The sequence below is a fragment of the Hippoglossus hippoglossus genome, chromosome 3 (genome assembly GCF_009819705.1).
Source record: "Hippoglossus hippoglossus isolate fHipHip1 chromosome 3, fHipHip1.pri, whole genome shotgun sequence".
NCBI classification, from domain to species: domain Eukaryota; kingdom Metazoa; phylum Chordata; class Actinopteri; order Pleuronectiformes; family Pleuronectidae; genus Hippoglossus; species Hippoglossus hippoglossus.
Window position 1 is genome coordinate 23,416,615 of NC_047153.1, and position 24,045 is coordinate 23,440,659.

A 24,045-nucleotide genomic window follows, 5' to 3' on the forward strand; every position below is an offset into this window, starting at 1 on the left:
AAAAAAAGGACAACAGGGAACTCTGTGAGTGAGAAAGAACAGAGACGTCAGATGTTCTAAATCTGCACCTAAATAAGAGTTTCTGTTTTGAGAGAATTTTACATTTTAAGGTCAGCTGGGGTAAAAAAGGACTTGTTGTGGTGCGTGGAAACTATTGTAACTACCCACAGAAGAGGGTAAAGCCATGATGTACTTCCTGTGTCTGTGTGTTTGGGTTTAGGCTGCTGTTTTGGTGAAATAGAGTCACAGGGGCAGAGCCGGCGAGGTTAAACTACTGTAATCCTGTTACCAGTTAGTTTGTGTTGGAGGGTGGGGTTAAGGTGTTAGACGGACAATGGTTGCGCTGGCTGTTTATCATAAACACAGCCTAGCCCAGAGAGGTCCATCTGCTTTGATTTTATTTAGTGATTCCCCCCAGGGGCCCGGAGCTGGAGAGAGAATAACAATACTTGAGCCCATCTGTTCCCGTAGAACCAGTCCCAGCTAAATTACCACGCACTACGAGCGGCTGGCATATGCTGTGGCATAAAGCTACAAGAGGGCATTGTGTGCCAGCTGTTCTGTTGACAAATACTTATCTGGCACTTCTAAAGTCAGCTTGCTAAGCTGGTTTCAAGTTTGACTAAAAACTAAAAAGGGGGTAAGACGTGGGATAGGGTTCCTGTATGTGTGTTGTGGGGGGGGGGCGGCATGAGGGATGATTTATCCCGAGGTATCGGTTAGTCGGAGGTTGACAAGGAATTGGGTCAGTGCATGTAGGCTTAATCTGAACATATAGGGCAAATAGAAGACTGGAGACGAACAAGTGGTCAAAACAGTGGGATTAATCTTTCTCATCCCACTGTAAACATAAGCTGTGATCATATTGATGTTATATATTTACAAGTCAGAGGATGAGCACTGTTTCAGAGGCTTAAATTGGGCTTGATCATTGTAATCCTATCAGTGCACAACTAGATCTGTCGAGAAGTGGATAACACACACACACTTTGAAAAATACACCGACAGCAACAAGGATTTACTGCTACAGCCAAAACATTGCTATGTGATAGTAATAATCACAATAACAATGACACTAAATGACATCTCCAGCCACTGATGACAGTAAGTTCCGGTCGTTTTACAGAAACACTCAGTAGTAGTTCACTTTTTTTCTACATGTGTGTTTGTTTCTTGTTGATGTGGGTTTAAAGTTCCCTCTTTTCTCACACACACAACAACCCACTTTTTAACAGCATCAATAACAGAATCCACATAAAAATAAGTCTAGGGTAAAACTTACTGCAGCTTGCAGTAAAAAGGAGGTCAACTAATCTCAGCAGGAACTTTGTGAAACTACGTGTAAATTCACTAGATCTGGATTTTTATTTGGATCAGCACCAAATTATACACACTCATATATAAAATATCAGTCCCTTGATTTTTATATCAAGGTCCATGACTTATTTTCAGAGAAACCAATGAAAATGTTGAAAAACTATCTCACAATGTTAAGAAAACGTCCTGAATCCACCCCTGACCAGAATGTAATGTTCACTTTCCTGACATACATCCTGTTCCACCTAGTTTTATAGTAATCTGCACAGTTGTTTTGTGTAATCCTGCTTATTAACAAACAAACAGACAAACAAACGCTGACAAATACATAACCTCCTTGGTGGAGGTAATTAATTAATACCTCTCACTACGTTTAGGAACACTAAAGGAAAAACTGTAAAAAAATAAACAAGTAAAATCTTTCTTTATAAGCCTGAGGAGGCTTATATACACATATATAAACTGAATATATATTATATATACTAGTAAATACATTCTTCAATCTATCAAAGTTACTAGTTGAACAGTAAGTTCATGTTAAAGTGATAAATTGTTTGTAGAAAACGGGCAGTTTCTATTTTGCAGTAAATGTCAATATTTGTTTGAATAGCAATACTAATTACCTACTGTGTACGACAGTTCAAGCCACCACTCACAGATCATGTATAGTAATATTTACTCCCCCCTCTGCATGGTGGCCTCTCACTGCCATCAGTGTGGCTGTATTGTGTAAGTGAAACCGTCTTTTTCAGAGAGAAATACACACAACATGCTGCTTACCCTTCAAAATGGGCTTTATTTTGTTAACATTTACAGGAACATCACGGACATTAATTTCCCACCCGTTACATACTGTATGTCTATACTGTACAGATGCAACAGAAAAATCTAAATCATCTGCCCCGAGACGTCTCTCACAGAAAACAAGGCTCCAGTCAGCGACGAGCTTCAGCAGTGCACAAAACAAGGTCCTCTGTCTGAATCCCTGGGACAGTGGACACTAACAACTACATGGAAGTTGTCAGCTGGAACCCAACTTATAAAACCCTTTATCATTTCCTTACGCTCACAACTGAGTCCATGATTTAGTTGTGACTTTGAGCAAATGCACGAAATGCTGATGCCAACATCTGCGATGGGTTGATCGGTTTGATCCAATGTTGTGGGATTTATTAAAAAAAACCAACAACTACTTCATATCTCAGGGTATAGTTGGTTTACGTATATTCTGCAAAACTGGGATACAATGGATCAAGCTTTTAATTCTTAATTCTTTAAATACATAGACATGGAGACCCAAGGTTACCAGCCTCATGCCACTTCATTTGCCATCCTGTCAACGCTACGCTGTTCGACGTTTCACTATTAACATTCAGTAGTTGCTATGAGACAGCGTAAACTACAAAAACTCACTTCAATATACAGTGGACAAGGAGTACCCGAACCTTACAGTGTCTTTAACCCGTGTCGTTTCTTAAAAAGGGACAACATGAGTTCTGTAATATGATTAGAATATAATAAATAATAATATCTGAACACAGTTCATTAGTTATCTGGCGCATGGCTGGAAACATGTCGCATCTTCATGAAAAGGCAGCGAGTCGACACTTGCTCCACTTCACCCGCAGGAAGTCAGAGCCACCATGACCGGGCAGAGAAAAGGCTTCACGAACATAAAATATAATTTAGATTTAGTCATCAACACAACGAGACTAAAAACACTGCATGTGAAATTCTTCACGACACACACAATCACACACACACACACACGCACACGCACACTCTTACTTCCAGTATTTCACCTCATTGACCCTACGAACGCATGGAGTGCTCCACCGGCCGAGCTTTACAACAGGAGCCATTGTACAAGTCTCCCTTCATGCATTTATCTGGCATCTACTCTGCATTAGCAATGCAGCCCATTCTTTACAGCTACAGAGGAGAAGCGCATTTGTATTCTGTAACACAAATCTCTGATGTCTCCCCAACAACAAATTTGCACTCGCTGCCACTTCCAATGGGAGAGCAAAAAAACTAAAGAGCAAAAACCTAAATGTTTCCTATAAGTCCACTTGGGGATAGAACAAAAGTGCAGCATTGGTTGAGTACGACTATAATATATATGCAGTAATGACGTGAGACTTTTACAATGGCTACATCTGTTTCTGCAAAACATGTACAGTAAAGACATTTACACAGTGTGATGGAGAAATATGTAAACTGTTTCACGGAGAGCAGAATGGTCTTAATGCAACTGCACAGTAGATTCTACACTGATGGTTTACTACCTGGAGAAATCTATGCTACTGAGAGAGTTTACACAAATGTTTCTGACAGTACACACAAGCTGGACGAGGGTTTGTGCGCTGATCTGCTTCCTGAACGTGGCGTCTCCCGTCTCTTACAGTGATTAAGAAAAGCAGGACTCCTATTTTCTTAAGGTAAATGAGGTCTCTTGTCTTGTTTTTGTTGCATGTTTTGTCGGCCACAACTTTGCAAACAGGCCCCCCCCCCCCCCCCCTTCTCCTCCTTCCTCCCAGAAAAGGGAGGGAATCTTCATAAAGCCTGCTTCATCATCCGCCGCCAACGCTCAGCTGTGAGACACAGGGAAGCTACATAGGACTACATGAAGAACACGACATTTGAACTAATGCACAGTGCAAATAGGCTTCTCCCCCTCTTTCTTGCATCTCCACAACTTCCGGAGATGGGCAGGCATTGAGGAAAGGTGGGGTGGAGAGGGTTAACTCCAGACAGCACCCCTGCTGGCAGGCAGCCTTTCTTCTTTCAGTTTATTTTTGTATTTTTTGGTCTTTCTGGGAATCTCCTGCCCTGGGGGGAAGGGGAGTTGGTGTGGCTGAGGGCCAGGAATGGAGGGGTTGGGGTTTTTGGGGAGAGGGTTCTACTTGTACAGGCTCATGGTCGGGCTCTGGTACATGCACATGTAGGCGTCGCACAGCAGGCGTCGGGCCTGGCCCTGGATGCTCTTGGGGTCCAGAGCGTGCAGCTCCTCTGGGGTCATCTTCAGGTAGGCCTCCACCTCTGGACAGGGAGACACCTGGGGGATGTTGAAGCCGTTCTGCCCTCCTGCAGAGACACGTGTGTACGTGTTAGGAACAATAATAAATCATTTGTAGCAGCCAAGTCTGGGGGATATTATAGTCACAACTAATTCTTGTTGTTTAGAAAACTTCATGCATCAAGTCTAATTACAGTGTCCTAGAAGATGTCAGTGGCAGATATAAACAACAAATAGATTTTCAAATAATTTAAAGGATTTTTTTTCCCACCAGTTAAACTTAAAACGTTTTTGCAATATTTAAATGAAGTAGCCACTGAAGCTGAAACTTTACTCGACTGATCATTTAGTCATTGACAAAAAATAGAAAATATTACAGTAATTATTTAATAAGAAACTAAAAGTTATATTCGGCAAATATTCCAAACACAGCTTACTTCCTGTTTCGAACTACTATCATTCTGTATCGGTTAGATTTTCTTTTTTTAATTTACAGTATTATACAGTATTACTTTCTTTGAAATTTTCACTAAATGTATTTATCAAATGTAAACATTAATCAGAAAATGTATTTGTAATCAAATTAGATTGGAGCTAATTGCAGTAGAGCAGTGTGTGTTAGAGATGCTGTTTTGTGAAATTATTAAACCTTAAGACACCGTGTGACAACTAACTGTGCAAAGTTTAATATAAAATTCTAACTAACACTAATTTAAACTGAATGAATGATCTGTGTAGGGGTTATTAACCAAAGGATTTCTGAGGCATCGACTGCGTCACTCAGTGTAAATTATTTGACTTGTGTTGCACTCACAAGTTCCCCTGACTAACAACTTCATTGCAAGGATCAGTTTGATGTCATAGCAAACAGAGCATCTAGAGGCAGCGACACCCACCATCACGGTCCGCCATGCTGTCAAAGAAGAGCCAGGCTGAATCTGCGCTGCCGTACTTGACGAAGGCCACGTAGTGACTGGTTTCGATGCACAGCACGGCGAACAGCTCCATCCTCTGACGGGGGAAACTGCCCTGCCGCCCCGTACCGTCTTGCAGCTCCTTGGGGACGGACAGTTTGCCGTGCCGATGGGTTTTTCTCCTCGGGTGGAGGTGAACCTAAATCAGTGATAGCAGACACACCATCACACACACACACTCTTACACACTCGTTACTGTGGCCTAATAATGGGTTCAAAATGTGTTAAACATTTTTAATATAAGAGAGAATGACAGAAAATTAAAGCTTGAAAGTACATTTGAGGATTCATACTACCAGATAAGCAAAGTAAATTTAAATGAAATATAATTTCTGTAAATGTGACTATTTGCTAGTAAAGAAATTAACAGACCATGTGTTACAATCCACTGCTGAAGCTACTGATCTGCTACATAACTTCTGCATTGACACAGTGTGATTCCTGTGGATTTGGCGCCCCCAAGTGGATCATCCTGACACAGACTTTCCAACTTATTTTTGTTGAACTGGTGTTGCCACAATGCCCTCTGTTGTTTACCTGCGTATTGCACTTTTCACAGAACTGTTTGATCTTGCCAGCGGTGATATCCCCGTCCTCATAACAGTCTCGACACTCGTACAAAGCCAGGCCTCCGCAGATTCGACATTCCCTTGGAGCTGGATAATAAAGACACGTACCTTTATCATTGCTGACAAGTGTAGTTCTTCAGTTAAGAGCAGGTTTGTAAAGCAAGACTCTTTTAAAAAAGGTTCCTTCATCTCAGTTGAGTTGCAGTGACAACTCAGTGAGATTTCATTACCGAACGGCACACAGCTCTGAATCACCATTGATCGGCAAAGTACACACCACAGTCGCACACCCAAAAAAATATATTGGCCACAACTCACTGTCTTCAAGGAGGTCTGTGATGTCTAACTCTAGTGAGGGGAAAATCTTGTTGAACATTTTGAAGTCCTTGCCAAACCGGGGCATCTGGATGATAAGGCAGGAGGGAGCCTGTGAGGATGTGAGGGACAGAGAAGGAGAAAAACTAATAAGTCATCAACAAAGCAGCCGAGGACATGTCAGCAAAGATCAGCCGCACAGAGACTGAAACCTGAAGCCAAGCAGCTGTGTACTTGATATCCATCACATCACAAAATTATTAAGTTAAGATAACTACGTCAGACATTTTGATTTTGATCTATAATGTCATAATAACATTGTAATATTATGAGAATAAAGTCATTCTTGAGAAGAGAGTCATAATATTATGAGAACAAAGTATGTTATAAGACTAAAGTCATTATTTATGAGAAGAAAGGTCCTAATATTTCATGAATAAAGATTAAAAAAAGGTTTTAGGAAATAAGCAGCAAGGATCCCAAATCTTGATTATAAAATCGTTTCTTGAGAAACTACAAACCTCCTTTAAATACCACACAGATGTAACCAACAATAACCTCACAGTAACTACCAAAGAGTTCCTCCACCAGAAAAGAGACAACTTGCTCAAAGTCCGTGCAGTTCTTTCTTCAGAAGAGACTCATTTTCTTGCACATTCTTTTCAATGCCCTGATACTTGACGTGGTGCTGATGTGACGAAATATTAAGTATTTCATTAATTGTGAAACTTGTACTAAAGTATAACTTAACAAATAGCTCCATATTCCTCATCTTCTGATATCCCCCTCTTAAATGACACACATAAAAAATTATGACTTTATTCTCAAAATCTCAGATTTTATTTTCCTTTAGGTGGCTGAAAAATTCATAAATAACATTAAAAAACTCATCCTCTGAAATGTATCCTAATCTTTATCTTGGTTTAACCTTTTTTAAAAAAAAATATTTTATTATTTTTAACGTCTTTTTTTCTTTTACTTTTCTTATTATGTAAAGCACATTGGGCTGAATATAATATTATGAAAACTGCTATACAAATGTTATTATCATTTATGACATGTAGGTAAATGAGGATATACAAGGATCACAGCTCATAGACCTTTGTTCTCATAATCAGCATTTAAATAACCAAGAAATTCACTCATTGTTTAATTAACTTTGATTTTTGAAAAAGAAAATAAATATTTACACACTAAGAAAAACTACACATGTAGACTACTACTTATCTTTCAATAACAAATAATGAACACAAGGTGGAGCCAAACCACCACAATACCACATGCTGGAGATGCTAAAAGTATAAACACAATATTATTTTGTAAATAATAATAATAAAGTAAATATGTATCTTCAAATTAATTAAAAGGTGTATCATTTATCTATTCCTTTCTAACCACAGCCATTCATAAATGAACCATAAATTGCACACTCAGTTCATATTATCTAAAAATGTTATCCTCACACCCTTGTTGGATTTATTTTGAATGGTAATAATTTTCATAAATTTCAAAGCAACCTGTACCTACAGCCTTCATAGGAAATCACAGCAGAATAAGGTACGAGACGCTGTGGGAACCTATGAGCTGGATACGAGTGCACCAAACCAGAATACATCTATTATCTTAGTCTGACAAATAAAACCACAGCAGCGTATTATACCAAATGTTCTACTTTACTCATGCTGACACTTGAACATGAAACCAAAATTAAGTTCACCTCTGCAAACTTCAGGTCACTGTTGATGAAGGACCACTCGAGGAGCTGCTGGATGGTGGGAACTCCCACCTTGTCCTTCTTGTCCATGAAGATCTGGTAAAAGTAACAGTCCTGGACTTTCTGTCCTGCCGACCTGGAGAGTTTGATTCACAGCTTCAGTTCTCACAGGACAAAAATAACACAATATCAATGACTTTATTATTAGTTATTATACTATTATTATTATTATTATTTATTATTATTGTGATGAAGACATCTCCCTCTCTGAGACATAAATTCTAATCATTTGACGTACAGAGCCTCAAACAAGACCATTGATGCAGATTTTACAACATGACAAAAATAACTACTACACCACTTCTCCCTACACTGTCATTTGATCTATAGTGTCAGTACTGCAGCAGATTTGACACAGTGTGTGACTGTGTAAATATAGATATTACAGCCTGTTACATTTCTGTTATTTGGCAGGGATGTGTTTGGTAACTATATTTGCAGAGTCTGATAAATACTGACGTCTACATCACACCATGTCATACTTTGTGGTTTGTGTGAAAATAAATAACTATCATCAACTATTTCAGGAAGTTATTTTGCTCAGCAACTAACACATTACAAGACAGAAGTTAATAAACTGTTGCAGTAATAGAATTCAACATTACACTTATTGTGCCAAAGAGGCTTCTAAGAATGGACCTTACCTTAGCTTGAGCAACGGATCCACCCTCAGTATGTGATGGAAAAGGATATTGAGGAACTCCTCAGGATCTGCAGCACAAAATGTGCTTAAATTAGAATTGAATCACTTGGAAGTAACTTTAGAATAATCATCAACATCAATGAGACATTACTGGACTATCATCTTTGTCATTCTTCTACCTTTTTCTTCAGAGGTAAACCCAGAGGCAGCTTCTACTTTCTCCAGTATCCTCCGTAGCTTCATCACTTTCGTGGCACAAACATACCCGTGTCTGGAGGACAAAGACCGGGCAAGTTACGAGCTAGCTGACTTGCACTAGTACAGTTTGTTCCACAACCTGTGACACCTGCATGTACAATACACCACTGTGACTTACATGCGCAGGGGGTTGACTATCTCTGTGCGTAACAGCTCTTGAGTCTCTCTGTAATATTCTACGTCAGTCTTTGATCGTGGCCTCAGCAGAACCGTGTCCAGTACAGAACTGAATGAAAAAAGGCTGCAGAACAGAATATACAACAGAGGCATTAAAATGAATGGATCTTTTATCTAATTTAATCAAAATAAATTATGGTTAAACAATATTACTTGGCAAATTGTCAGAAATGAAAAAAACAGATATTATCAAAAGATATGAGTTTTGTAAACTTGTAAACTGTGTTGTCAAAGGTTCACCCAAACCAATCCGCTATTAATCTGAATTTGAGACCCTACCACCCTATATGTGGGTATAACTGCAATTCGAGCAACACAAACGCATAAGAAACGTTCACTGCCCAATGACTGCTAGAGCGGCTACAGCTACGCCAGCCAATGATGTCATTTGGTCCGAATTAAATAATTGGTCATGTTTACTACAGTCCTGTGAGGGCCATACACTTAGTTTATTTTTGTTTCAGACGACTTTATGTATTTAAGGTTATCAGGACATAGGATGGTAGGAGGATTTAAACAATTAAGATAAAAAAGTGTTGCTTCAACATCTTATCGACCCTACCAAGTCTTTCTATGGGAAACACTTAGACTAATGAAACACTTAGAATTTAAAACTCAAGTCAAATCAGTCAGATCATATTTAAAGGGGTCCCCTGTCATTTGAGTAATTTCTGTTGACTGCTTTGTTCAAAGGCCTTTAGGCAGAAACACCAGATGTACCACTGTCATGGAGCCAGCTCACAGCTCCTCTCAGAGTTAAAACAGTTTACTAATAAGCCCCTGCCTCCGGGCAAACACAGCAACTGCGGGCAGAGGAAGCACCACATAGTCAATCAATATGACTGAAGACGTTAATATAAAATGGCAAACGCTTGTAGCTGATACAGTATTTACTGTTAGACTTAAAGAGCACTGACCAGAAGAGAGTTGAATCCAGGTAGCAAGAGTTGTAGTGGCCCTGGATGCCTTTCTTTTTTCCCACCATGACATCCAAACCATCGTGCTCTGTGCGGGGGGGGCGTGTTCTCATGTACAACCTCACTCAGGTAACCCCCAAATGCTGCGTACACAAACATTGTACAAGTGAAAACATAAAGCATTTAGTTTGTGTCTTTAATAAACTGTGTTCCTGGTCCTGACTCACCGATGGAGTTGCACCTCTCTATGGGGTTGGAGGAGTGGTGCAGGGACGGGAAGCGGGAGTCGGGCCGGCAGCACTTGAGCTTCACAAACAGGGCTTTTTTGGGTGGGCAGGTGAAGTATCGCGTGCCTTTGAAGGTGCCGTCAGTGCAACCAGGACACTCTTCTTCCTGAAAGGGAAGGTCGAGTTCAGATCAGCTGCTGCCTGTGTATACAATATTACAGCATAGGCCTACATTTATTCTGCCTGAGGCTGCACTGATCGGGTTTCAGGTATTTTGGAACTGACTTTGTTTACAAAATGTATCAACGTTAATTGGCTTTTAGTGACAAATATTTTAGATATTGCACTTTACACAGAACGTCTACTAACATCAGCATTGTGTTTGAAAGAAAATATGCTCACGAAACATGCTTCCTCTTACTTTGCTGAGTCATTTTGTCACCACAAGATTGGTCAGCAGCAGAGAATCCATGAAGTCACTATACCAACAAATAGTCGGGTGTAAAGCCCCCCATTTAATCTGTACAAATACCAGGTGACAATGTGTTTTTTTGTACTAATTTTAAGACAGGGAAGTGTTTCCCCTGTGTCCAGTCTTTATGCTAAACTCAACTAACTAGCTGCTGGCTTTAGCTTTATATTGACAGGTCAGATATGAGAGGTAGATCTTTTTTTTCAACTCATGGCAAGACAGCAAATAAAAACAATTCCCAAAAAGTGATTATAATTTAGGTCGTGGAACAGTTGTACTATGTTATTTAACTGGGCTTTAACACTTGAAGCAAAATTAACAATATCTCCACTCATTTCTTTTCCATATCTTCAACCAACACAGCAGTTAGTAGCAGCATGTATTCTGCTACCTTTGCTAGGCAGGTGGATTTATAAGAATCTAGCTATTCCAAGCAACATCTTTTAAGGGACGAACTACTGACATCTACAGACGGTTCCTAGGTATGACCACAACAATGGCAGCTCTTAAAGAGGTTAGCGTAGGTCCTGCTATAGCGTCAGTATTTCTTTATTGAAACAAGAGCCAAGTGAGTTATTTCACGACTGGCTTTGACAAACAGGATAGATGGTGATAGACAGATTGTTTATCCAATCACATGCCAACTATATATTTAAGTGCCTACCCTATTCCAAACACTTTTCAACACAGCCTTCCCAGATGGTTCTGTGTAACAAACCATCTGGGGCATCAGAGTACCATTTAGCAACAGAAACATTAATAAATGAATATGAATTACTGAATGACGGCTAGGATGTGTGCGTTGTGTGACTCTTTAAAATGCAGAAACAAACGACTGAAGTACAACAAAGCAGAAAAGTTATGATGTGAAGAGTAAAGAAAAGTACACCAGAGCCTCAGTAACACAATCAAATGTATTACATTTGCTATCAGTATGCAAATAAGGTTTTTTGTAACACACTGTCTCCTGACGTATGTCTATATCATTTGTTTCACCAGTGTTATAGACTTTCGGTGAATGTTTTTCCCAAGCAGTGATACTGAAATCTAAATCTAAAAGCTAACATTGCTGAGTTGTCTCACCAGCTCCAGCCCGGCGAGAGGCTCCGGCAGGCCAGGAGGCAGACCCACCCAGCGAATGACACCACACAGAGGGGGGTTCTCCTTCACCTCTACCAGAGAGCCCACCTCCAGGCCTGGCTGACCTCGGGGAGGCGTCGGCGGTCGTGGTGAGGGAGGAGCAGCGGGCGACGGTGGCTCAGGCTGCTCTCCCATCACCGACTGGACAGAAAGGGATAGAGGCCCATGGCTCATGCTGTCGATGGGCCCGGTCTTCCGGTTCAGGCTAAAGGGCAGAGAGTGGAACTTGTTGTCACTGGACAACGAGGCAGAGGGCGGGGCTCTGGAGGGCGGGGAGGATTGGTTGAAGTCGGGGGGCGTGTCAGTAAGTGATTTGGCGGGGTCCTCCCCAACTGCAGGAAAGAAACCACAAACCAAACTTAATGTCTATATTACAGTACAGAACACATCATGTTATGTAGACTGTTTAGAGATGTCAGTCTTTCAAGCTTTTCCTGTTTAACTGACCTCTTCTGGATCAAAGTTTGTTGCAGAATGAACAGAGATAAACCCTAGATCATGCTGCTGCTGTTGAGGCAGAATGTTATATAATGAATCAGGGTATCTGTGATGGGGTGTACTGGCATACTGTAGAGTGAATAGTGCTGAATCACTGAACAGTACTATACACTGGTCCACTACAGCTGATCCATAGCTTGGAATGATGTATAGAAGTACTGATCATTTGTGAAAGAGCAAGCTTTCACCTGGACTCAAGCTCCTGGCCTAAGTTTTAAAATACCCTTAGTGGGCATGTGATGTCTGCTGTGCAGACTCATGTTTCCATTGTATGTAGCCCTGAAATATGCCTCTATAATTTTCAGCTGACACTCCGAGGGAAAGAAGAGAAGTTCTTTAAATGTATGTACAGTATCAAAGTACTTTGTGGAACATGTTGATTTCTTAAACCACATATTACCACATTTCAAACCATAACCACATCAGTTTGGTCAATGCATACAAGCTAAAGCGTGGATTACTTTTTTGACACCACAACATCATCATAACCATAAAGACAAATAATTCAAAATAATGAAAATGACCCTCAGGAATATGAAAGTGATGACACATTCACAGGATGAGTGAGCAGTCAGGCATGCACCTCTGCTTATTTCTGTAAATCAAACAGTATGTTAAATGACATGCATTAGAGCGGATATAATATTGCAGGCACTCAAGTATTGTGTATTGCTTTGGCATAAGGTCACACGACAATTATAACCATAATCATAACCATGCTTTCTCAAACTTCTTTCTTTTTATATTTTCGGGATGTTTTGAGAGGTTTTTGCAAAGTAATCACATTCGTGCCTCCGTGATTATTAGAACATTTATCCACAACAGAGAGTTGAACATCCAGAGCTTCGTACATGTAAAACACACTCAGTCATAATCTGCCTCTAAAATGCAAAATACTTTACTTATTTTTTTAACATAGTTCAAAGACTTCACAAATGACACATATTGGAGTTGACATGAAAATGAAAAAAATTTGTGCCCCCCCTACACCAATGGAAATACAAAAACACAATGTGCAGACTGAATCCGTCAGTCCCAACCCCAGATATAAAGGCTTTAACTAATGCTTTGGCGTGCAAACTGTTATTTTTTTTAATGATATTGTTTAACTACATCTGCAGCCAGAACAAGACAACAGCCAGTTAAGGAGTAATTTGCAGCACTGAGCATCATTGAAAGCCTTTTGCAACACCAATTAATCCATGCAGGTGGATGTGACACGAAAAAGGTGATGAAGAACGAGACTACTGGAGGGTTTTATAGCAAGCTACTGCAACAAACTACTGACTCTTGTTTTTCCTTTTTCCTCTTTTTCCCCCTCAAACCATGTTTGGGGCAAACATTTACTTAAAGCTTGTAACTTCTTGTTGTTACCAAAACCTTATAATAGCAGATTGAACAATTTGGGAGTTTTTCCCCCAGTGTGCAGTTATTACAGTGTGTAACCTACATAGTGTATATTTTGTAGGGAACTCCCATTCTCCCACCTGAATTGTTATGACTTTTTTTAGTATGAGTATGAGCGTACAATTAGTATACTATGATAAACTCTGACAATGTTTTCTGAAGCATTTTATGATGTCGATCAATACGCAGCTATGTCTCAAAGTCTATCTATTTGTCTGTGGTTGTTTTTTTTTGTTTTTTTTACACACCTTGAGAGGCAAACAGCCAAACCACACAAATCTCCTACTTGGTGCACAATGTCAGACTGTAGAAGATCGAGATGCCTGGTTGTGCTAAATATAAATTTACAAAAAATAAACAAGATGAATATTCCCGGTGTTTCTCTGTTATTCGTCTAAAATGTACCTCTTCTGTGTCCTACTGAAAACTATTTTTGTTCATGGATCAGATAAGTTGTGTTGGTGGTATTTCTTCTATAAGCCTGCATGGTGAAGACATCTGACTACCACTGTTTCAGCACTACAGCTCTGTGTCAAAACTAAATGTAAAACAAGCATTAGTTTTAATTAAAGTTATATCAAATTTCAGCAGGTTTTAACAAGTTAAACACTTTGTGAAGACCATAATGAATTAGGTTTAACAGGTAAGTAAAGTACAACAGATATGAAGGAATATTAGAGTCCCAGAACTACTTACAATCCCCTATAAGTGGAAAAAAAAAAGTGAATAATCAAGTAAAGAATAACCTTTTATATGTCAAATTATCTCAAAAACTACAGTCAGAGACATATCCATAGCCTTGCCAAAGCCAAGTGTTTGTAAACTGTCAGCTAAAAGCTCCCTGTTGGTCTTGTTTTTAGTTTTATTAGAGAGTAATAAGATCTCTGTCTTTGAGAAAGAAAAACAACACAGAGACACAGAAACTCTGATAAATGATCAACTTTCTGTTCTTTAAAGTTTTTATAAGAAGACCATCATTATTGAGACTTTATATTTCAAAATCATGAGAAACCTAAACTCAATTAATAATAATTCAAAAACACTGAAGATCATTAAAAAAAATATTAGGTACCAATGTATTTTTAGAAAGTGGGAGACAGGTTCCCTACAACTGTACCAATCACTAAAACTATCTACACTCTATCCTGCTATTCTTTTGGAGGAGACTTCTAGTCAGAGAAACCCACAGTGCTGGAGTTTATGTGTGATGGCATTTTAAAACTATCCAGCACCAATAAACGTGAGCCTGAGCAAAACCAAGGAGTAGGTAGCTTGTTGTGAACAGTAGCTTGCTGGTAAGATGTTTTGACACCCACGAGTACCCAACTTTTACCTTCATCAATGTACCATGTGCTTTTGGATTTGGACTGGGCTGGGGGGTCAACAGAGCTGCCATTTAAAGTATAGTAAAATTCAGACTTGCTCCTACTGCCACACTGATGACCTAATCCTGTAAATCACAGAAGTACAAATACAAAAGATAAAGATAAGGAAAACATGTATGCGGCTGCCAGTGTGTGCACATGTGTGGGAGTATTTTATTGTGAAAGTTTCCACAGCAGAACAAGTGGAGATTCAAAAAGGGTAGAAAACCTAAAGAAAAGAATTTAATCAGCTCCAGAAAAGGAGCTGTGAGAAAAGAAGAATTCAGTTTTATTTAATGAGAATAAAGTCATATTATTACGAAATGAACGAGGAAAAAAAGTTATTCTCATCATTATTTTGAGACTTGAGTCACATTTTATTTTTTAAAAAGTTGTAATTTTACAAGAATAAACTAAATTAAGCAGCAAAGGGATCTTTCTGCATCCAAAATGTTAAACCAATCTCATTGTTTCTTGAGAAACTACAAAAAACCTCTTTGAAGAACACAAAGATTTAACAATGAAAGCCTCACAGTCGACCACTACCAAACATTTCCTCCTCCACAAAAGAGGCAATTTCCTCCAAGTCTGTTTGGTCCTTTCTTCAGAATTGTTTCTTGTACAATCTTTTCAAAATCCTGCTACTTATGATAATGTGAAGACGAGCCAAAAGAATAAGTATTTTGTCATTTGTAAAACCTAAACTAAAGTATAACAATTTAACTAAAGCAACAAGCTGATCTTCTAATATTCCCACTCTAACATGACACCAAGTCTAAAATTACAACTTTACTCTCATAAATGTATGACTTTTTTCCTCGTAATATTACAACTTTATTCTCATGATAATACACATAACACTACAAATTTAGTATTTCCTCTACGTGGAAATTGTTAGATGCATTTTTTATACACAATGCAGAATCACAACCAGACAACTTGTTAGAATGCCCCTTTAAGAGTTATTACACCAAACTGTGTAGTGAAGTACCTTTGCTCTTTGGTTTGCTTTGGCCAGAGGACGACTTGTCACTGTTGGTGCCTCTGGGGGCAAAACTGTGCTTTTGCAGCCTTTGGTCCTGCATGGAATATTCTGTATGGCCCAGAAATACACACACATTAGACGGAAAACAATAACTATAACACAACTATGCCTAACTTTTAACTACCACGCACAAAATTCATTTCATAGCTAATTTGTCACTGCAGCAGTGTGGCAAAAAAAACAAACTTAAAGAATAATCTTTTGCAAAATATTATAATTATGTTTTGCAAAAGAAATGTTTGAAGACTCTATTTTAGTTTCCATAGCTACAGGAAAGATACTTACATGTATGAGCTAATTGTATATTAAAATAATTTACCACATGGAATGATGTGTTATGCTACAGCCTCTGAATAATGACTTGGTTTTCAACATTCAGCCTTTAATAAAAGTCAGTAAACATGTACGGAAATAAAGTTTTCTTCCTACAAAGAACAACTGTCAAGCATCACAAATTAAGAATCAATGAAAAACAAATATTTTCTGGTCAGTAGATTTTAAAGCAGCTCTACTTAGTGACAGCATGTACTTGCTGAAACCCATCTACAAAGTGCAAAAGAAAGGGTCTCACAGAGAGATAACAAATTTTCAAAATTAACAAAAGTTGGAGAGGCGGCACCAGCACACATAAACAATTCCTGAATGTGGAGAACAAAGAGCCTGAGTATCTCACTTGACTTTCAAAAACAAGTGAGCCATCAACACAAAAGGCTCTCTGTTCCCACTGCGAGCAAAACACAAACTCAGAACGCTCCGAGGGAGCTCAGTGTTGGTCCGAGAGCTGGACGGCTGAATATTTTTTTGATGACACACGCACATGGCACAAAAGCAGGGACAAATACTAGGTGACTCACCTGGCATTACGTCACAGATGGGGACAAGTCGAGTGTGTTCCAAACTGGCAAAATTACACAGCAGCTTCCCGTCAATCACACCATCCCAGTCCCCGATAGGATTGTCCTGTAAGAGTTGGAGACATGAGAACCTCAAAAACGCTCTCAGCCGCTCCTCATCTCTTTAAAACAACCTGGTGCAGCACGTGCTTCTTCCCCTTGTATCTTCCTGGTGGTTAATCGAGTCTGTTGTCTTTACGCTCTACCTAAAAATAATGCTTAAGCTTGATCCTCTGTATCGTGATGATCCATGAGCCCATCTCATCTTCTCCACACAAACAACAGATCATCCACCTCAAGTCCTACCACCCAAAAGCACAATGTTTTTTCTCCGCGAGCAACAACCACGCTATTCCTCTTTAGTTGGGAATCCAGGATTCTGCTCCAGCGGGATAGTCTAAGAAAAGCGTGAGGCTAGTGCCACCTGCTAAAGAAGGCAGGGCGAGGCTGGACGCAGAGTGAGGCAGAGCAGTGGGCTCTCCTCAGCTGCCTGCTGGCCCCTTGCCACGCTGTTGGGTCATACAGCACTAAGTCTTTACCTCACTCCCCGCGTGACTGCCTAGCCTTTGTGTGGGTGGCTCAGATGCACTAAGTGGGCTGCTGATGCTGCCGCCGCTGCTGCTGCTGCTGCTGCTGTTGGTGCTGCTACTAACGATCAGCAGTCAAATGCCTCAGTTATGTGTTTCAATCTCTCTAGGACTACAATACCACACACGCCTGACAACAGTAGTCATAGATACCGGCTACTGTGATCCCAGGCAACAAGACATGTTGCCTAAACTTGCTGAGAACGATCACAAAAAAGGAAAAACTAAACCACAGAAAACCTGGCATACATGCTAACTCCAATAATTTGTCTCATATTGTTAAAGCTGACATTGAGCATGTGGCCACTCTCCACTGACACAATGATATGATAAATAATGTTTTAACAACATCAGAGAAGGGAGCGCATGAAAGAATGTTTGTGATGTCCTCTCACGTCATCATTAATTAGTATTTAGCTGAATGTAATAATTAAAGTTATGGAAGTAAACACTACAGAAGGGATGGGATCATGTTCTGTACATTTTAAAATATTGATGAAAGTTTCCCAATTCTTTTTTCATTTACTTTATGAATATGGGATTGAACACTTTATTTACAATGTCAGCCCGCTACAGTAATGACACTCATATGGTAGAGAATACTACAACAACAAAAAATGTTGCCATGCATCATGACCCTGCATATGACAAACATTACTGACTCATGTGCAAAATAATATTTAAAAATTATAAAAGACCAACAATGAACTGGAGAAGGAACAATTGGTAAAATCAATATTTGCTTTTTAGCTTCTTTTGAACATTACTTATTAACCAGTTGTATGTAGTTTGTTTAATCAATACAACCAATCGCTGACTAAACTATTTCTTGTTCAGTATCAGTTGCAAAACAGTCCAAGAAGTTACTTATCCCTATCAAAAATCTGTGCACCACATAACCACGGCATTAAATCAAAACTGTTAAGTTTGCATTCCAGATTTGTGTGCAGCCCAAGCAAACAATATGAAACATGTTAATTAGTGAGCTCCAGATGTTCCCTTAAGGAAGCTGTTTCCCCATATTTCCAGTCTCTCTGCTGAGTTAGCCAGCTGCTGGTAGAAGCTTCATACAGATTTAACAGTGGTATTGACTTCTTAGCTGAAGCTTTCATTAAGTGCAAAACGGTTTCTGTTAGGGAAACAAGTCATGATGTCAGCACACATGATTTGGAGTCCAACTAAACTGTTGATTATCAATTATTTGACCAACTACATGTTTAGTCTGTACTATGTCAGATAATTATGAAAGATAACCATCATAAATAATCCAGATCCCACATAGTTTAAACAAATTGTTTTGTCTGAGCAGAAGTTTAAGATCACTGTCATGTTTAAAGTGATGATTTTATGAAACAGAAAAGCAGCACATCAAATTTGAAAAGCAGGACAAATTCTAGATATTAAATAGATTTTTGTCAATAGCTTAATCAATTCACTATACCAGCAATTTTACAACCTGTTATTGCATCTTTCAAGACATAGATTTGTGGGTACAATAAAATGACCTACTGGATGTGGACAGAGTCTCACTTACCATGTCAACTCCTACATAGAAGCCCAGGCTCTCATTTCCTGGCAGCAGGTCACAAAAAATGATTGTGCCTCTCTCGGGTCCGTCCCTGGTCTGCACCAGGACCCTGGAGTTGATCTCCAGTGGAGGGAAGTCCTGGTCCTCTTCCACTAGATTGACATGGTCCACCTCTAGCTCGCCTGTGCCGTCATCATCATCCTCCCAGAGTTCAAGCTTGTCCAGGGCCACAAACACGCCGCATTCATCCTCACAGCGGAAGAGTTGGCGGCCCTGGTAGGAGCCCTCTGTGAAACCTTGGCCCCGGCCCTCCTCCTGGGAGAAATAAGTGAGGAGAGTGAAGCAGAGCAAAAGATGTTCAACCTATTGTCATAAAAAGGAGGGCAGGTAGCAAGGCTGCTTGCTCAGCATTTCAGAGTGAAGGGAGGTCGACATCATGGAGCTGTGAGAGCATGTGATCGATTACTGCAGCAGGAATACAACTTGACTTGCTGTGATGATAAAAACATTTAAAAAATCTAGAATGGTACGAGACGTTCTTATGACCCTTACTGTAACATATTGTGCTCCTATTCTCTGATGAGCAATTTAGATATTAAAAAGTCCCATATCCATATAACTGCTGGCATTTATTCACAAAAGAACAAAGTGATCTCTATTTAGAAAGGGTGCATGAAATCAGAATTTGGTCTAATGCTTATGTGCAAACTCTGAGGCCTTCATACTAAGCTCCAGTTTGAATGCCTGAGCTCCATCAGCCCACTCAAAAAGAAGACAGCCAGACTCAGAAGAAGAAAAACAACATTGTGCTGCAATAAGCAACCCTTTGTATTTTGTGACTTGCTGTACATGTGGAACAGAATGAATGGCATGACATTAAATAATCAAATGTTGAGGTTAAAGAAATAGTTAAAACAAAAATGTTGTCATTATCTGCTTGCACTTTTGTCAGTAAAACACTGCAGCCTTGTTTCCATATTCACAGAAATAACATTTGACAATTCAAAAATGTATACGATGCAAACTGTGACAGTGAGAGAGATTCTCACTGTGAAAGCAACAAGTGTGAATATTCACATTTTCATTTGACCTCCACAGAAAGAATCTGGATGAATAAATCTGGAAATACTTTGTCCTTCATTAGGCACATTAAGGCCTAATTAAGAACATTTTATTCGGGTAACGCACAATCCCCTTTTTCAGAAGGCTCTCAAAACACAAGCTGTTTGTTTTGTTTCGGACTGAAAATTTGTTTAAAGTGTGACAGGCTAGTTACTGACATTTAGTTTTGCATATCTCTGACTCATGCCATTCATTTTACTTTGGGTTTCACTACTGCACCTGTTGTTTTGAATCTACTAGAAGTTCAAGGTTTAGTGTATAGGATTTAGGTGAAAGGGATCTATTGGCTGAATATAAAATAATCCCAGTGATGTTTTCACTAGTGTGTGTAATCATCTAAATTGTACGAATTATTGTTTTCTTTACCCTAGAATAGGCCCTTTACATTTAAATACTTTAAATACCTTTAAGAACGCCATATTTTTTACAGTAGTCCTGTACAGTAGTAATTTATCTTTGTGAAACCTCTGCACTGGAGTTAATATTTCTATTATAGTGAAATTCTCATGAACAATGAACACAGGAAACACAAGATAAGCATCTACTACTTGGAGAAAGAGTCAAACAAAACTAAAGTTCTCACCAGCAGCTCGACTCCAAACCAGATTCCAGAGAGGGCTCTGTCAGGGAGCAGCGAGCCCTTGAAGCGGACCACACCAGGCAGAGGTTCATCCCCTGAGCGCAGCTGGACGCGCACTTTGGAACCACAGTCAATATCACAGCAGCGCACTAGTCGAGAGTTGTTGCAGAGCAGGGCGTATCTCTCCTCACAGTTGGTAATGGGGAACAGCAGCTCAGCCAGCTTCTCGTCCAGCTCCTGCACATCCCGCTCGTCCAGGCTCAGCACCACATTGGTCTGGTCCAGAATGCGGATGCTTTTCTTGCCTTTGCATTGGGGCAGTGTTCGGCCCAGGCTGTTGCGCTCCTGGCATGCTTGGCCAAGACTGCCGCGGGGGATCCGCAGGGTCTTCTGGGGAGGTTTCTCCACCGTACACTCCTTCACGACCATGTAGAAGCGCCAGTCATCCCTGAAGCCCCCGCTGGGCTTCTCCTGGCTCCACAGGACAGAGCTCATGGCTGCATGCTAGGCAGGAGGTCCAACATCAAGGCAAGCTTGACCTGCGATCTGTGGTAAAGAATAACACACATAACCATCTCTAAAATAACTTTAAGCAAGGAGATCAATACAGAAATGTAACCAAAATAATAACAGCAAGATTGGTTAGCTGAAACTATAACGCTCATCCTTTGAGGGTCGCAGGGTTAGCTGGAGCCAATCCCAGCTGACTTTAGAGGCGGGGTACACGCAGGAGTGGTCGCCAGTGTATCACAGGACCAACATACAGAGACAAACAACCATTCACACTCACACGTACAGAAAATTTAGAGTCTCCAATTACCCATATGTCTTTGGACTGTGGGAGGAAGCCATAGTACCCAGAGAAAATTCGTGTAAGTAACAACCGTTCCACCCTGACTTTCCACTGTGTTTCTTCAATCGGTTATTCTTGTGTAGTATATATTTGTACAACTGCATAACTCATTCATGAGCACAGACTGAAAACAAGTAAGAATATTTATTTAGTTTAAAAGCAGACAGGCATAAACAACAGGAAACAGTTTCATCAATCATTTGACAGATTTCTGACGAGACAAGACAAGCTGAAATGAGGAACTATTAACTATGACTGAACAAAAGCTATAGGACGATGATACAATATGATAACGGTGAGGACTATGAAATAATGAAAAGGGGGCGACTTCAGATAAATCCTTATACATACTGTACTGGGTGACTTTGACCATTAATCTCTAGTACAATTTGCTTGTTGTGTTTACTTGTGTGATTGTTTGTGTATTCAGTCTATGAGTGAAATGTAATAGCGATGTCCAGTCATCCTTGTGCAGCATGATTGTCTTTAGCATCTTGTATAGGATGACTATATCTACTTATTTTGTATTTAAACATTGAGGACGAGCAGATAGTTAAGTATCTCTGACACACACACACACACACACACACACAGTAGGAGACGAATGGATTTCCCCTGATGACACCTCAGATATGATGATCAACCACCTGACACAGTGAAGAACTCTCACAGTCCGTCACTTGTTTCCAACATGACGACAGATGTTAGCCTGGTTGTTTTAGGGACGTTTCATCAGCGCTAACATCACTACAACACTAGAGGCTAACGACGAACACACAAGCAGGACATTGAAAGTGATTTCCACCTGACCCGGGCTAACGCTAACCTGATTTAACATGGATTTAGCTCGGTGTTTGAGGCAATGAACACACAGACGTGCTTACAGTCCCATGTATTCCTCTGTCAGCATCACTGACAGCGACACCATGCCTCGTTTTAATGAACCTTTTCCCTGACAACCAGAGCAGCGGCGTGTCATCACCAGGCAGGAGCTGTCAGTCACAGGCCCTTCGAGAGAGGGAAGTAGCTAACGCACCGTGACATTAACACACAATAATAAACAGCCATGCTACCGTCCCTCTTACCTGAGATACACCTCACTGCGGTTAGAGGCTGCAGCTGAAAGTCATTTCAAATATCCACCCGGTCAGATACAGGCCTCTGGAGACAAGCTGCTTCCTCCCGTAAAGCCAGTTAACCTCTGATTAGCTCAATGGCTAGCTAATGCTAGCGCCCTAACCAGCTAACTATCAGGCTGAGGTGAGCCCGGCGAGGTGGTCGACAGCGGGCAGGCTGCCAGCGGACTGCCCCCCTCCACAGCGTGCTAACAGCATCTAGATAAAGCTGCTCTCCGCGGGGAATAAGTGGAATAATAGCTCAGTGCACCGCTACAGCTAACAGATGTATTATTTACAGGAGATCACCTCACTAACCTGACTGCCTGACGTCATTGCACTCGCTCACAGCCATTGGACGTGCGCTTGGTTCTCGGGCGCTGATTGGCTGTTTGATGTGTCTGTAGGAAGGTCCCGCTCTGTGGGGTTTTCCCATGGAAGGCAGGACATGTAGTTCGGTTGCAGTGTGGACAGATGAGGGCAGATAACTCTGCTGCTTCTGTCTCTCTGGTATTTATCTATCAGAATGTTTACTGAAATAGAGGCAACACTAAATTATAAATATATTGTAATACAGGTCAGGACTCAAAATGTAACTTCTGTAAATAGATTAGTATTGTTCTTAGCGGCATGTATTCAGAATGAAACGTTCGATATCCGAATAGGCCTATTTCAGTGTTATATATTATATAATGTTAATTATATGTCACTACAGTACAACCTATGCATTATTAATATTATTTATATTAATATTGTTGTTGTCGTTATAATTAAAGATACATTCTTACTGTATGTAAGAAATATTTCCATGTTGGTTGATGAGGAGATTTTAAGGCTGCAGCTGATTAATGCACTACTGGGATGTTTATCTGTAATCCTTTATTCCACACTTTAAAATAATCATATGCTGTGAATAAAAAATTCAAAACTAGTAACACTGACTATTATAAAGAACCCAACATATTGATCAGATCAAATCAGCCGATGTGGGCCTGTCACAGTGGAAATTGGTAGCAGTCGTTTTATATAATCTGCTGTTTTATTTTACAGAATAAACATTGCAAGAAAGATGTGCATTAATGTTTATGTTTCACATTTAAAAAAATTTAATTTTCTGAATTCAACTTCTATATATTTGGTTATATTTGTGTTTTCTTTTAATTTATAGTTATTTATACGAATAGTTTATGGGTAAACTGTTAAATATCAACTTTAATTACAATTTCTTTTTGGGTTTGATAACGATACTTT

The 24,045-nt window shown here is 39.9% G+C and overlaps 1 protein-coding gene across 1 annotated transcript; it reads right to left on the minus strand.

Moving 5' to 3' along the window:
• Window positions 1–2,089: 2,089 nt before the first annotated feature.
• Window positions 2,090–23,114, minus strand: cylda (cylindromatosis (turban tumor syndrome), a). Its single transcript, XM_034578073.1, is given in 18 exon segments — window positions 2,090–4,404; window positions 5,233–5,449; window positions 5,848–5,966; window positions 6,198–6,306; window positions 7,912–8,044; window positions 8,613–8,679; window positions 8,791–8,882; window positions 8,988–9,110; window positions 9,964–10,064; window positions 10,066–10,106; window positions 10,191–10,356; window positions 11,746–12,134; window positions 15,041–15,157; window positions 16,063–16,164; window positions 16,971–17,076; window positions 19,131–19,439; window positions 20,830–21,372; window positions 22,765–23,114. Coding segments are annotated over 17 exon segments (2,868 nt in total). The 5' UTR covers window positions 21,322–21,372; window positions 22,765–23,114; the 3' UTR covers window positions 2,090–4,219.
• Window positions 23,115–24,045: the final 931 nt, after the last annotated feature.